This window comes from Dendrobium catenatum, unplaced genomic scaffold (assembly GCF_001605985.2).
Source record: "Dendrobium catenatum unplaced genomic scaffold, ASM160598v2 fragScaff_scaffold_126, whole genome shotgun sequence".
Lineage (NCBI taxonomy): Eukaryota > Viridiplantae > Streptophyta > Magnoliopsida > Asparagales > Orchidaceae > Dendrobium > Dendrobium catenatum.
In genome coordinates, this window is record NW_021318588.1 from 97,338 (window position 1) to 113,821 (window position 16,484).

The 16,484-nt window shown below is 36.4% G+C and overlaps 1 protein-coding gene across 4 annotated transcripts in view; it reads right to left on the reverse strand.

Moving 5' to 3' along the window:
- LOC110095900 overlaps positions 1–15,451 on the reverse strand; it is a 46,182-nt gene extending 30,731 nt beyond the window's left edge. For 3 of the 4 annotated variants that reach the window (XR_003702023.1, XM_020821600.2, XM_020821598.2), the window contains exons 1-3: positions 15,295–15,451; positions 12,703–12,831; positions 12,564–12,607 (exon numbers count right to left, since the gene is read on the reverse strand). Coding sequence is in view for 3 of the 4 variants with exons in the window: in XM_020821600.2 (XP_020677259.1) it covers positions 12,564–12,607; positions 12,703–12,816 (158 nt within the window). In the remaining variant the exon portion in view is untranslated. Of the gene's footprint in view, positions 1–12,563; positions 12,608–12,702; positions 12,836–15,294 lie in introns of all 4 variants that reach the window. The other variant, XM_020821599.2, reaches the window with a different exon arrangement.
- Positions 15,452–16,484: the final 1,033 nt, after the last annotated feature.

A 16,484-nucleotide genomic window follows, 5' to 3' on the forward strand; every position in this document is an offset into this window, starting at 1 on the left:
AAACTGTCTTTCTCCTCTTTATTATCTCCAGTCAAAATAATATCATCAACATATACTAATAATATTGTGACCCCCCTGAGTCTGAGTGTTTAAAGAATAATGTATGATCTCCTTGACTCTGTCGATACCCATTTAGGAGCATGAATTTAGAGAATCTTCCAAACCAGACCCTTGGTGATTTGAGCCCATATAGAGCCTTTTTCAGTCTGCACACCCTGTTACCTTCGGATTTTTCTTTAAACCCTGGTGGTATTTCTATAAATATCTCTTCCTCTAAATCCCCATGCAGGAATGCATTTTTCACATCCAATTGTTCCAGATGCCCGTTGTACTTGGCTGCTAGTGAGAGTAGTATTCGGACAGTATTCATTTTGGCTACAGGCGCAAACGTTTCTTGGTAGTCAATGTCATATGTTTGAGTGAACCCTTTTGCCACCAGTCTTACCTTATATCTCTCTAGTGTGCCATCAGCTTTGTATTTTACTGAGAACACCCATTTGCACCCAACCGGTTTTTTCCCTATCGGTAGATTGACGATCTCCCATGTTTTGTTCTTTTCCAGGGCCTGCATTTCATACTTCATGGTATTTTTCCAATTTTTATCAGATAAGGCCTAAGAAATATATTTAGGAATATGTATATCTTCTAATGTAACAAGGAAATTTTTTTATGACGATGAGAAGTTGTTGAAGGATATAGAGTTGTTTATAGGGTATAAGAGAGGTGATGAGCTTACCTTATTTTCAGAAGATGGTTCAGATTCTTGGATCTGCTTTGAAGCAATCTTTCCAAATCTAATGATAGCTTTGTCATTTGTTTCCCCATCTTGGGTTTCAGGTGGATTGTTTTGAGGTGATGGAGGAAGGTCAAGAGATGCTAGTTCAATTTCATCATCTTCCTCAAGTTCAGTCTCCCCCTGAAGATGAGGTTTGGAAAAATAGGGATTTTGCTCATCAAAGGTAACATCAATAGAGACAAGGACTTTTCTTGTGGGTGGATGATAACACTTATAACCTTTTTAGGTAGCTGAATAGCCAACAAAGATGCATTTGAGTTCTCTTGGATCTAATTTCCCTCTCTCCTGGCTGTGAATATGAACATAGGCAGTGCATCCAAAGATTTTGAGCGCAAGATTATGATGAGTTTGAAACTCTGGGTAAAAAGAGGACAAAGTCTCCATTGGAGTTTTGAGTCCTAAGGATGTTGAAGGTAATCGGTTTATGAGATAAGCTGCAGTTAAAAGAGCTTCCTCCCAATAGGATTTGGGTGTATTGTAGTGAAATAGGAAGGCTCGGGTGGAGGCTAGAAGGTGACCATTTTTCCTCTCTGCAACACCATTTTGTTGTGGGGTGTGAATACATGAGAACTCATGGATGATCCCTTCACTCTGGAAGTATGAGGAAAGGGTTTGGTTGAAATAATCTTTTGCATTATTGTAGTGTAATCTTCTTATTTTTACCCTGAATTGATTTTTGATCATGGTATGAAAGATGGGAAGAATGATGCTAATATCAAATTTATTTTTAAGAAGATAGATCCAAGAGACTCTAGTGCAATCATCAATGAATGACACAAACAAGCGTGCCCCAGAAATATTGGGAATTTTTTAGGGTCCCCATATATCACTATGAATAAGGTAGAAATGAGTGTCACATCTCTCACTTTTGTTTGAGAATGATGTTCTTTTATGTTTAGCCAACTCACAGGTTTCACAATGAAAATTTTTATTTTCTAATTTCTGGAAAAGTTGTGGATACATGTCTTAGGGCATCAAAAGATGGGTGTCCTAATCTATAATGATGAAACCAAATAGTGGAATTCCTATCGACTGGGGATAACATAGCAACTATTTTTAGATTGGTTTGGTTCTTCCAGGTAGTACAATCCTGCTCTTTCCTTAGCAAGTCCAATCTTCTTCCCCGATCTCTGGTCCTGAAATAAGCAATAAATAGAGTTAAATAAGGCTTGACAATAATGATAATTGGTAAGTTTTTGTATTGATATTAGATTTGTGGATAATTGTGGACGTGGAGGACATTTTTCAGGGTGAGTGAGGGAGATAATATTATGTCTCCTTGGCCAGCTACGGCGGTAAGAGAACCATCAGCAGTGATGATTTTCTTATTGTTTGGGCAAGGAGTATAGTTTATGAGGTGGGTAGGTGAGTGAGTCATGTGATCTGTGGCTCCTGAATCAATGATCCATAATTCCTTTAGATGATTTCTGGAAGCATTTAAACTAATAGAGATTGGAGTCTTACCTGAGAGTGCAAGTGAAGAAGAAGCATTTGGTTTTTCAAGAGATACCAGGAGTCATTTCAATTTATCAATATCTTTTGTATTGAATTCTCCAAGTCTGGATTGTGCTTCTGGCTTACTTGTAGTGTTGTTGGCATGTGATGTGCTCCTTGTTTCACCCTTTTGATTCCACTCCTTGCTGGGGGGTTTTCCATGTATTTTTCAGCACGTTTCCTTTGTGTGCCTTGACTTTTTGCAAAAGCTGCACCAAAGTGAGTCCTTGTCTTTGAATTTTAAAGAATCTTTACCCTTCTCCTTCCATGACGATTCTTTGTTCATCACCATTGCTGTGCTTTCAACGGACTTCGGTTCTAACATCACTCCTCGTCGGCTTTCTTTTGCGCAAATGAGAGAAATAGTTTCATTGAGTGATGGCGTCTCCTCCTTGCTAAGAATTTAAACCCTAACTTGGTCAAATTCTACATTTAGTCCTGCAATAAAATCATAAACTCTATCTTTTTCAATAAAGTTCTTTAGGATCACAGCATCTTCCGGACATCTGGTTTCAATGCACCTATAGTGGTCAAGTTCCTGCCACAAAATTTGTAGAATGGTGGCATACTCCGTGACGGTCTTACTCCCCTGCTTCGAGCTTCCAACTTTGACTTTAATTTCAAAGATTTGAGCAGCATCACCAGCTTTGAAGAAGGTTTGTCTAGCAGCATCCCATATGTCCTTTGCAGTTGAAAGGAACATAAATGTATCACTAATTTTTGGAGTCATGGAATTCCACAACCATTGAGTTTGCTTCATCCCATGCCCCAAATTTAGGATCTCCTTCTTTTGGTCCTTCTCCAAGAAGGTGATGTATTTTCCCTTTCCCCTTCAAGTAGGCTTCACAAATTGAGACCACTTTAAGTAGTTCTTCCCATTTAGACGATAGGAAGGTTGCATGCTTTGAAGGTCACCTCGTCATTGGTGCACCATTGAATCCTCAAGTTGGTCAGTATTTGAAGAAGAGTTAATTTCTGATATTTTTTAATCAAATGATAGTAATGAAGACTATCAATTTGAATTTTTTGGCCAGCAATGACGGCTCCCAAGATTTTTCTAATCGACAATAAAGGTCGAATATTTTTTTTCTCTTCTTTTCTATCCGACAATGAAGGTCGATTTTTTCTTTTTTCTTTTTTTTTTGGAATTACCTTCCTGGTTTAATAAACAAATCGGGCTGGGTAGCTTAGGGCACGCATGCAGGCATGTCGATCACAAGCTTGGTCCCGCGCACGCACGTAGCAAGCCGATCACGAGCTTGGTCCCGCAAGTCACAGTTTTCCAGCGATCGGAACGGGCTTCCGATCGGCTTCGTTTTCCGCACGAACGGTTCCGAACGGGTACGACACTTCCGCTCCTTCGTCTCCTTCGTGGTTGTTTGTCTAGGCTCCTTCGACGATAGTTCTGACGAAGTCGAGGCTTCCGTCTATGGCAGCAACTAGCGGAATCGGCACTTCCGTCTATCAGAATCGGCGGCCTCTTGCAACGTTAGGAGATTGGATCGTTCGGCAATGAAGGCCTCCCGATCGGCTCTGATACCATGTTAAATCCGAGAATTTGAGAGGGAAAAACTTATCTTTATTCATTACAATCTTCCCTATTTATAGATCTATATAAGATATCCTAATGAGGAAATAATTAAATACATAAAATTTCTAATAAAATCTTTCCTAAATTTGTTCCTTCATTATGGCGTGATCCATGAGAGCATCCCACGGATTGATCTTTGTGTCCGTCGGATCCTCTGCACTGGGAACGGCAGGAGTTCAACATTACCTATCAGTGTCAGGCCATACTCAATTTGAGAAGGATGAAATTGAGAAATTAATCAGAGAAATGCTAGAAGCATGGATTATTTGACCTAGTGTGGGCCTTTTTTCTAATCCAATTTTACTGGTTAAGAAAAAAGATGGGAGTTAGAGGTTATGCATAAACTATAGAGCTTTGAATAAGGAAATTGGGCCAAACAAGTTTCTTATCCAGTGATAGATTAGCTATTAGATAAGCTGAGTGGGGAAGCTATCTTCACCAAGATTGATCTGAAGTTTAGGTACCATCAGATCCATATGAAAAAGGAGAACATATCGAAGACAGCTTTTAGAACACATGAGGGGGATTATGAGTTCCTAAATATGCCTTTTGGCCTCACTAATGCCTAGCTAACTTTCAGTCCCTAATGAACACAGTGTTCAGATCCTATCTCAGGAGATTTGTGTTGGTTTTCTTTGATAATATCCTGTACAACGGGTCTGATAAGGAACATTGGGAGCACTTGAGGACGATCCTAGAGCAACAGCTGAGGGAAATTTTGAAGAAATATTGCTTTGCACAGGCTACTGTAGAGTACTTTGGACAAATAGTCTCTCAGGAGAGGGAGGTAGCCATATCAACTTTTGAGAGGTTGAAGAAGGCCATAACCACCATACCATTATTGGCCTTACCAGATTTCAGCCAGGTTTTTGTAGTGGAGAAGGAAGCATTAGAATGTTAATTGGGAGTTGTACTCATGCAGATCCACCGACCTATTGCTTACTTCAACCAGGTTTTAATAGCTAGAGTTAGGTTGAAGTCAATCTACGAGAGGGAGCTAATGGTTATTATACTAGCCACCTTGAAGTTGTGACCTTACTTGTTGGGTCGACATTTCATTGTCAGGACGGACCAACGAAGCCTGAAGTACTTATTGGAGCATAGGATGGTGACAAAGGAGCTCTAGAGGTGTCTGTCAAAATTATTGGGATATGACTTTGAAACTTAGTATCAGCCCGGGATAAAGAACAAGGTGGCGGATGCCTTGTCCAGATATGGGGGAGCTCTAGGAGATGGCAGTATCGATCGCTGATGTTGGATTGGGGGCCATTAAAGAAGAAAGTGCACGGGATGAGGAGCTGGGGAGGATTAGGGCAGATTTACTGAATGATAAGAATAGCTTGGTTATTCTCTAGAAGGGGAGAGGTTGCTATACCATGAGAGATTTGTGATGCTGAGGACATCAGTCCATATTTCACACCTACTGTAGAAGTACCATTGGAGTGCGATTGGGGGTCACTCGAGGGTGCGGAAAACCTATTAGAGACTAGCAGTTGAGTTGTATTGAAAAGGGATGCACAAAGATGTAAAGAAGTTGGTAGCTAGTTGTGAGGTATGTCAAAGGAATAAGTATATGGTTATGGCTCCAGAGGAATTACTTCAATCCCTGGCTCTACCTGATCAAGTGTGGGAGGGGGTCTCCATGGATTTTATAGACGGGCTATCTCGATCTAAAGGGCTTACAATGATTATGGTGATTGTGGACAGACTGAGCAAGTATGCTCACTTCATCCCCCTTCAACATCCCTACACGCCCGTGATAGTTGTAGCAGAGTTCATAAGAGAAGTGGTCCGACTGCATGGGGTGTCGGAGTCTATAGTGTCCGACAAGGACGAGGTATTCCTCAACCATTTCTGGAGGAAGTTATTCAGGTTGCAGGGTACAGTCCTGAAAAGGAGTACAACTCACCACCCCCAGATGGATGGGCATACATAAGTGGTCAACATGAGTCTGAAGACATACCTATGATGTTTTGTTTCGGAGACACCTCGGCTTTGGGCCAAGTGGCTAGCATAAGCGAAGTACTGATACAATATTCCGTAATATTTTGCTTCCCAGATGACCCCATTCAAGGTGTTGTACGAGCGAAACCCACCTCACTTAGTGCATTTTGGGCAGAATTGCACTCCAGTTTCTTTAGAAGAAGAATACTTTGAGGAGAGGGACAAGGTGTTGGTAAATTTAAAAAGGCATCTATTAAGAGTTTAGCATATTATAAAGAAACGGGCGGATGGGTATGGAAGGACATCTAGTTTGAAGTTGGGGATAAGGTGTTCTTGAATCTTCGACCTTACAGACAGAGGACAATAGCTAACAAAAGGAATGAGAAGTTGATTATGTGATATTTTGGCTCGTATGAGGTACCAGAGAAGATTGGAGCAGTAACTTATCGTTTGATGTTACCCCGCACTGCTACCATACATCCAGTGTTCCATGTATCTCAACTGAGAAGAACTATTTGGGATCACACAGCTTGTTCAAAGTTGTCGGTCACACTGACTGAGGAATTGGATGTGGTTCTAGAACCACTAGAGCTATAGGTGGTATACCAAAGAGGAGGGATCAAAGAAGTGTTGATTAAATTGATGAATCTTCTAGATGATGATGCTACATGAGAGACATACAAAAGGATGCAACATCAATTATCATCTTTTCACCTTAAGGGAAAGTTGATTCTTTAGGAGCGGGGTATTGATAGACCGATCCAGATGGCCCAACACTTGGGTCGGCCCCTTGTTTACAGCCAATGTTTAAAATTGCGTATTCGGGTATTGAGGCGTTTTTCATTCATGAGGCGAGGCGTAAGCCTCAAGGTGTTTTGAGGCGTAAGCCTCAAAATCAAAAGATTGCGTAAACATAAAATGATAAAATTTTTATATACTAATGAGTGAATAATATAAAACATAAAAAAGCATAAGATATGAATTGAAATCAAAATATCCCAATAATAAGACAACATGAAATCTAGTTCAACTCAAAATTTTATCTTTCCCAAATCTCAGTATTTGTTTCATTAACATATAATTCCAATTTCCAAAAACAAATAGCAATGACATATCACATAAGAACTCATAAGTCATCAACACTGTCATCACTAAGGGGTTCTTCATTTGAATCATCATTATGATGAACTGATCTCTCCCCTTCCTCCTCTCTTACAAAGTCTAATGTCGGGCATTTACTTCAAGATTTATGTAAATTTTAATATATATAGCGTGAGGCGTAAGCCTCATGCCAGTGAGGCGAGGCGGGCCTCATCCAAGTTGAGGCGCAAGCCTCATAAAAAAACTCAAGGCGTAAGCATCGAGGCGTTTTTTACTGGAATTGCGCAAAGGCAGGCCTCAAGACGAGACTCATATTGCGCAATTTTAAACCATGTTTACAGCAGGCATAAGCCTGCTGTTTTTCGACCCCTAGTGGGTTCCCTCCACCCCCTCTTTTGTGGGGCCCACAACTTAAGTATAGAGAGAGGATGAGGGATTAGGATGAAAATTTGAATTAGGAGGATTATTTAGTCTTTTTGGGAGTTATTTTTGTGTGCTTTATGTAGGAGGTTCGAATTAGAGTTAGGGTTATCTGGATTATTGCATAAGTTCTGTGTTTCCTTAGTGTTCTTGGGCTCTAGCGACATCTAGAGAGTTGGGAGAAAAAAATCCCCTCAAATAGAGGATCAATTGTATCTTGTCATTTTTTTCTGTTTTCATCAATTCCACAATATAATTGCTATTTTTCCTAAGTTTGATTGGAGATTTGTGGTGAAGTCTTGTTGAAATTCAAATTTTGAAAAGATTTGCTTGATATCTACAAGGGTTTTCTATCATATTCATGAACTACAATCACTTCAATAGTATCAGATTCAAGCATTTAGGAATTTGATATTGGTGTGGGTTTGGCAAACTTTAGAGGAGATACTAATTATTTTTCTAAGAAAAAATTAATCACAAGTGTTGCAGTCCTAACAAAAGAATAGTTGCAATATTTCTTGATATACAATGCTCTATATAAAGCCTCAAATAGTGTTTTTTGTTGAATTGCAGCTTTATCCATCTTTAATTTCTCATATTTAATTTCTCACATAAGGGCCCTTAAAGAAATGTATAATGATAATATAATAATTTAGAGGCAAAAACTATTTGGCTACAAGACCACCTTATATAATATTCAAACATACAAAAATAATCTTGTTAATAATTATTAAATTGATAATGTCATTATTTTCTAAATTTATTGAAAGTCAAATATTACTCTTTCAGTTTATGTTTCATATCAAACAATATAGAATTAGGAACAACACTTATCAATAATATTGAGCATGTCTTATTAATTTTATTTTAGCAAAATCAACTCTTTGGGAATATATATTGCAACATCTGAAGAAATCTTCCAAGATATCAAAACCAATTTGAAATCACAAAAGATTGTATCTTCCATCGAAAATAGGAATATAATTCTACACCATATGAAAATCTCACTGTAGTTATTTAGAATAAATTTTATCCAAATTTATTTAAATTTTAAACTACATATTATTATTTCATTGATTGGACAATTTATCATATTTTAATTCTTTTTGACATGATGATGCAACTTTATGCTCTAATGTGAAATATAATACGTGAGATTTTATGGTTTCTTAGCAAAATTATGTATGAAATGCACAAAATTTAGCGAACAAAATAAAAATTTGTAATCACAAATCACCAATTCAAATGAGTATTGATCTCTTTTGATGAACATAAAAAAATACGTAATATTAGTGCAAATGATAATTTAATGGTTTCCTGATAAAAATTTAGCTAAAAAAAATTGGGATTGATAGAAATCTCAAATCGATTGAAAATACACTGCAATAAGAAAATCTATATTATATGTGTTTTAACCAAATCTAATCACACAAGTAAACCAATAACTAAAAATACGTAATATAAAAAGATCAAGGAATAAACCACCAAATTAGTAACACAGTCCTCATGCTAATGAAGAAGATGGCTTCCTTAGGAAGTTAGTAGTCACCACTTGTACCTCCCTTGATAGATTTGCATCCAACTAGCACTAAAGTACAAAAACGAAGCAAAACATTCAAAAGAAATTATTATCAAAATTGTTTTACATGCAACATTGATGGGGACATCAGCGCATGGAAGGTTTATCAGAGGCGTGGCCGCCGATCTACAGCCACGATCGAGTTGTTGTACTTCTGAGTTATTTTCGTATTTATGTATTTTTCTATTTCAGTGTTATGTCATTGTTTTCCAGTTATACCCTTTTAGTTTGTGATGTCGTTTTGTAAGCCCGAAGGGCAATTGTCTTTTGTTTTCATGCTTCTCTTGTACTAGGCTATATATATAGCCTGTTGTTGTATTTTCATATTAATGAATGATTATGAGAAAATTTTCCTGCATTTGTTTTCTTGGAGCTTATGAGAGAGCTTGAGAAAAAGAGTTAGAGAGCTTAGTGGAGCCTAGGAAAGTCCACCCGTTGTACCCAACAGTCACCACCAGCCACCCTCTTCCCCTTTGGTTTCCTAAATTAGGTTAAGATTAATTAGGAATAATTTTGAAATTCAAATCCCTTCAAGTTTGAATTCAAAATCTTTCCTAAGTTAGTTATCCTATTTTAGGAAAGTACCTAATTTAAATCAAATTTTTAATTTTTAATTCATGAGGATTTAAATTAAAACTTTCCTAAAACCAAACTTAAATTAGGAAGTCAGTAATTACCCTCATGACTTGGCTCTTGCCCATGCATGCCGCCGGCCTCCCCTCTCTCCTAGCCCATTAATGCTCCCTCATTATTTCCTAAACCCAAGTCTATCTTTAGGAAATATTTCTAAATCCTATTTCCCCCCCCCCTACTTGGCCGAAAATTCCATCTCCTATAATTCCTCAAATTATTTCCTAAGAGCTTGATTAGGAATCAATTTCCCCTCCCCTCATTAGACCGCCGGCCCCTCTCTCTCCCTTAACCGCCTCCCCTCTCTCTCCAATCCCCTCTCTCCCCTCTTTAATACCTCAATTGAATTGAGGCTAAAATTCTCCCTCCAATTTCCCTACCACCTAAACTTAGAAAATCTGAAATTCTTCTCAGGTTTGTCTCAAAATCTGAAACTGTTTTCAGGTTTTTGAAAAGGGGACTTAGAGCTTGCTTCCTCTCCTCTTGCAAAGAGAAACTTCTTTCTCTTCGCTACCACTCAAGAGGCGTATCAAGTATTAAGGGGATCTTGTCTTCCACTGCCCATGAATGGCGGATCCGGAGACTGACTATGGAATAACATGGGACGAGGACGGCTTCACCGACATCCTACAATCCACCTTCTTCGACTTGAATCCAAGGATTGATCACACCGTCGAGGACTACTTGGAGCGTATTATGGACACCTTAGTGGAAGCAATTGACGAGCACTTCGAAGGTGTCGAGTGGAGGATCTCCACCACTCCTTGACGAAGGTTTCTCTTTCTCCTTTCATTAGATTTCCTAAATCTAACTTCTCTTGGGATTGATGATAGTCACGACGGACAACTCTCTACTGCTCATGCTAAAGCTTAGTAAATGTAGGATTTGAGTGCGCCTTTATGCTTATTAGCTCTTATTGTTAGATTAGGAATTCCATTGCAACTATTACTTGTTATTGTGTTATTTTCTGAATTTATTTTGACGGCTTCTAATCTTTTGCTACGTAATTTAGCCTAAGCGGGTGTGACCCCTTATTTGTTTTGATCTGTCATTTTAAACTGCTATGAGGTTTGTTCCATGATTATTCTAATCAAGAGTTGTGCAAAGTCTAAATGAACTAAAGCATTTCATACTTAGTCCTGCATCAAACATATATTGCTTATTTATCATCACAGCTTTCCTTATAGGATTAGTTAGTTCACTGTTGAAATATCGTCGAAACACTCACAGAAGTCGTCGTTCACACCAATTATGAAAAGGTTGTGCAAAGGAGGTGAAAAATGATCAAAATTCACAAGGAGGCAAAATTCCTGATCTAGAATAGTATTAAATAGCTGCTAAAGTACAAAATAAGGCTCAAGTCACTTACAAGCAAGCACAAACAAGGCAAAAATAGTCAAAACTGCTCATATCAATAAACATAGTGAACCATCAAAGCAATGAACATAAGCTTAACTGGGCCAAGGAAAATGAAAATCAAAGTAAAAAAAAATGTACCAAACCGAATCAGGGATCAAAGAGTTAAACTAACTCAAGTCAAACTAATATAGGGAACTGAATCAAACCAAAGTAGGTGAAAGAGTTCAAAACATTAGAGAACGCAACCATTTCTTATAAGAATCATCACATGAAATACAACTAAAATTGAAACCTAGAAATTAAAAAAATAGTAAAATAAAATCAACTAAAGTAATATCAAAACTTTATATCCATTTGTCCGTCTCAACACACATGTCATGTATTTGTAATGAGAATACATTGAGGCTTGCAACACCTAAAAAAAGACTAAGGATAGTCTAAAACTAAATGGGAAAGGATTTAGAATTGATGATTGATAGTCCTAAGTAGCCAAACTTGCTTGAGGTTAACTAATCAAAATTAGAGATGAATTGTCATGTAAATCTGAATGTCTTTACTCATTGGGAATATGAATCAAGTGTATTGATGATGTTTTATTTCTTAGCTTTTGTTTCCAAGTTAATTTTAGTACAAAACAGGCTTATGGTGATGATCCTCTCAAGATATAAGTCAGGTTCCTTTTAGTGGAGCAAATTCTAGATGTTATTGAAATTTTATTATTGCTCTCAGTTTTTATTATGAGATTTTAAATTTCAGTGCCTATACACTATTTTCTAGGATGAAATAAACATGATCGTTGTTTTTGTATCAATTCCAAAAGTTGAGACTTGATAACCTATGAATTGTTGTTTGTTTATGCTTCATTGTGTATCTCATCGTAGACTGCATTAGTAAATTTTATATACTTAAGGTGTTCTACATCAAATTGAAACTTTAGTATCTCAAATACTAATAAATCATAGAGAATAACTAAGATCAGAGAACTATCTGTTTTTCAAACCTTTTTTATTTTCTTTAGCTCCTTACAAAAGAACAAATACTTTTCACCATAAACAACTAGCTATGTAACAGTTATTTTATCACATGCAAACTTCGAAAATAAAGGACTGCAATGCTGAATATAAGACCCCAATGTAGTGCAGTATTCTCATACAAAGCAAAGTTAAAATAGATGAAATGCCTACAAAAAAAAAAGCTAGAGATACAAGCAGAAACTAAATGGGATTTGGATTTGGATTTAGAGGAACTAAAAGGGAAAAGGATTTATTGGATTCTTGAATAATCCAAAGTAACCAAACTTGTGGTTAACCAATCGAGAATTCAGATGAATTGACACATAAGTAAGGCTATCATGGAAATCACATACAACCGCAGAAGAACTAAGAAGACTTCAAAACCTGATTACATAAGCCTAGCATCCTATTGTAATCTAAATTGATGATTCAAGATTAAATCAATCTATAACTTATCATAGAATAATGTCAGAAAACATATTTATAAATCTCGAATGAATCTTTTGAACTATTAGCAACATAAGCAGCAACTAAGAATCTGAAAAATATAAGAGAAACTTCCAAAGAACAGAGAATGACTGACAGTAAACCAAACGATACTAGATAGAATCAGAACCACATGTCAAATGATAATACCTCTCTTCACAATTCCTCAAGACAGGAACAATTACAAGATTTTCCTAAAAAAAAAAACAAATGCATCAGCACTGTAGTACAAAAGTTGCAACCAGAACAAGAGAAAAGAGTTTCAAATAGACTATTTATAGACAAATACCTTTGAAGGAAGCTTGCGAATGGTCTGTTCTGAGTATCTTCTAGACAGAGCAGAACTTCGTCTGTCTGCAACATTATCAGAAATGAAAACAGTCCTCCCATGACCACGTCGCATAATACCTTGCGTTGCCTGTCTAATCACAAATTAGCAAGGAAAAGCTATATCAATTACTAGGATTGAGAATTTGCAAGTACAAAGCACCCTTAACATAATAGTTCGATTTATCTGAGAAGACATAGTGAACTTTGAAAGCACCTCAGCAAAAGCAACTATTCTACCTCTGACGATAGAAGACATAACCATTTCCTCATGTGAACCTTTGCAAGCATACTAAATGGATGTATCCAAGCGATTATATTTGAATGATTTAATGAAACAAGAAGGGTTTATTTTTATCTCAGTGGCTGAGGTTTCTCATATGAGCATGTCCCCATGGTTAATTATATCTTGGGCCTAACACCTGAAAAAAACTCCAAGTTTGAAGAAGGATATACTAGAAATAAGTTTGGAGATTAAGAGTTATAAAGATTATAAGTAACGAGCCAAGACTAATGAGTTTTTTAGGCGTAAGGACTGGGCAACATCAATATAGGTAAGGTCATAATCAATGGGGTTCTAAAGCTTTGAATGGACCATTCAATGTAGAGATGGTCATTAGGCTTTAGAATATGGTTTAGGGATGGTGGAGGGGCCTGAAGGGCATTGATAGGTTCTAAGATAAAATGTGTATAGTCATAGAGTTGTGGTCAAAGAAATCTAGAGCCCGGGTATTAAACCACTTTCTTCCTTAATGACGCGCCAAATTTAAAAAAATAAAGAGATACTCATAGCATGAGAGGATACTCTGGGAAATGGATGGTTCTTACAATTCCATTATAACCATGGATATGATTGTAGGAACTAGTCACAAGGCAAAAGATATCAAAGATGACGGGACTTATAATCTAAAACCTCAAATTAATCTGGATCATTAGAGCAACCTTGGACTACACCTCACGTATTGTTCAACAACAAAAGCTTCACAACTTAGTAAGTAGTGAATATAAATATGCATAATATTAAAGGAGTAAGAATTATATAAAAATAGATCAATTGTCTTGGAGAATAATAATGAGGCCCTTGACTCCTCAAATTACAGGGAGCACAAAAAAGGGATTAATAGTATTAGAAAGAGTACATGCACAAAAAACTAGAATTATTGGGGTCTTAAAACTTTGCAATAAATAGAACAACTGCTGAAACAAGACTCACAATATTATGAGGGTATGTACCTTGACATTTGAAACCAAGCTTACACCCACATTAACCAGAGAGAGGCCCATAATTGACACATAGTACCCAATTAATATATGCCTTCATGACATTATATACTTACATATAATAATGTAAACCATTGAAATACTATGCTTAACTGAGAGTGTTTCTTCCTACTTTACTAACCCAATGCCTTAAGTGGGTAACCCTCTTGCATGGACATTTTTAGATTTCAACATATACATGCCACTAAATTTCACATTGGAAATGTCATTCATTCCGAATCCGACATAATGATGAAACCAACATATATCTTTTTCAATATGGTATTCTATGAAAGTCCAAGAAAAAAATGACATGTATAGCATAAATTGAAATAATTACAAATTGATTGCTTTTTTAGATAAATGTATCAATTGAACACTAATTTTGATTATGAACAATAAGAAAAGTTTTTGTTCTTATGCATTAATAGTATCATTAGGTATTAAAAAATGCATGTAGTTAATAAAAAAAATGCATGTAATTGAATTTTGAGCGTAAATTATTTTTTCTTGATTTTTAAAACTTTCATAGAATCATGACAATAAAAGAAACTAACTACATTGCAAATTGATATCAAGGCAAAACGTGCAAAAGTATCAGCTTTATCATTCTTCATTTTTTTTTTTTTTTTCACATCAGCGTATACATAAGGAAAACATACGACAACCATCACAAGTGAACCTCTGGTCCACTGTGACAAATTAATAATCTCAAGGTAGCTATCATGGTGCTACCAAACGATAAGTGGCACAATAATAAACACGCTTAACTTAATCCATATTCGATAATCAATCAATCAAGCTCCAGTCATAGGAAGTACAGTACCGAATAACAGAGGGGAATAACATATTAGTTTCTGAAAGTAAACTTTTAACAGAAATACAGTATTTATACTATGTAGGTGATCCGCTGATTAATTAAAAATCTAATATTAACTGAAAAAAAAAAAACTTAGAAAAAACTATACATGAGAAAATGGCCCCCGTTGCAGAGAATATAATTGCATCATCGAAAATAAATTTTAAAACGAAGAAACTCATCTTTCAGCCAAAAAAATCGTCACGGATCGAAAATATACACCAAATACAGTAAAACCGAACGCCCGCAATCGGATTCAAAGATCTAAAAGAAACTTTCTAAAATACTGACAACTATTGCAGCCAAAATTTATGATATGGATAAACGAAATGCAAAGAAAAGAACCAGATAGAAAAACAAATGAATTGAATCCGACTAGGGAACGCACTCCAAAAATTAATAAATGAATAGAAGAGCTGAAGATGAGAAGAAGACCAGATCGTCAAAAGAAAACTGCGACTTTTTCACTGCTGTTCAGTTCTTTGTTTCGGCGATCGCTCGAGCGTGAGGCTCCTAAGAAATCGAGAAATGAAACTAGAGGGCCGGTGGAGAGCGCAGCAGGAACAGACATATAGTTTTTAACAAAATTGTCCTGGCCATTTCTATGAAAAAAGGATTATATATTTTATTTATGCCCCCCTGTATACCGTCAAAATTGCATTAAGTTCCATCCGTCCTTATTCGACAAGAAATACAAATTTACCCTTGATAAATTTATATTTCGGCAAATAGGACCTAATGAAATTATAGATGTAGAAAATATAAAAGTCTTGACCCTCATAAATCATTTGACCCTCATAAATCATTTGAATTTAACTAGAATAAGAAATTTTTGAAATTGGAATTCAAAATATACAAGTCTTAAAGAATTATGCTCTTGCTTGTTGATATAGGAGACTATTTTTGTGAGTTGATAAATCAGAGTTGACGAGTTTTTCACGTCTTTAAGCCCAATAAATGTAGAATCAAAGTGAATGTTCTTGTGAAGTGATGATGATTAACCCCACTAAGATTTTAGTGAAGGTATATGCAGTTTGACTAGCAACAGGAACATATTAAACATGTTAGATAAAACTAGTAATGTATTATGTAATGACATGGTCATCGAACTCCATATTTTTGTTCAGCCATGTAATAATGGGTTAGTGATAATGTTAGTTGTGCATACATTATTGCATGATCATATGATAAGAGGATGAGGTATATGTTGCGAATCTGATTTCAAGGAATAGAATTTTGACGATAGCAAACACTTCTGTTTCTCTACGACTACCTTGTCTATTAACATTTCAGGTCCACAAGATCAAACTGCAATTTGAATCATCTCAAGATTAGGTAAACTAGGTCTAAGTCAGTTTGTAATCTTTTCCTTTTCTTGAGTCAATTATAAACGATGTGGTTCATGATGCTAAGTAACCTTACACACACACTTAGGAGAAATTTTCTAACTGTTTTAGAGTTTTCTGTTTTTGCTCACATCGTCCGGGATGATCCAAAAAATTAGCCTAGACGATTAGTTAAAAACAAAAATCCTAATTAGGGCATCCTGGTTAAGGCAGCCATCATTAAGCGCATCGTCCTGGACTATATTCGTACCGGCTAGGATGATAGGCTCAAATCAGAAA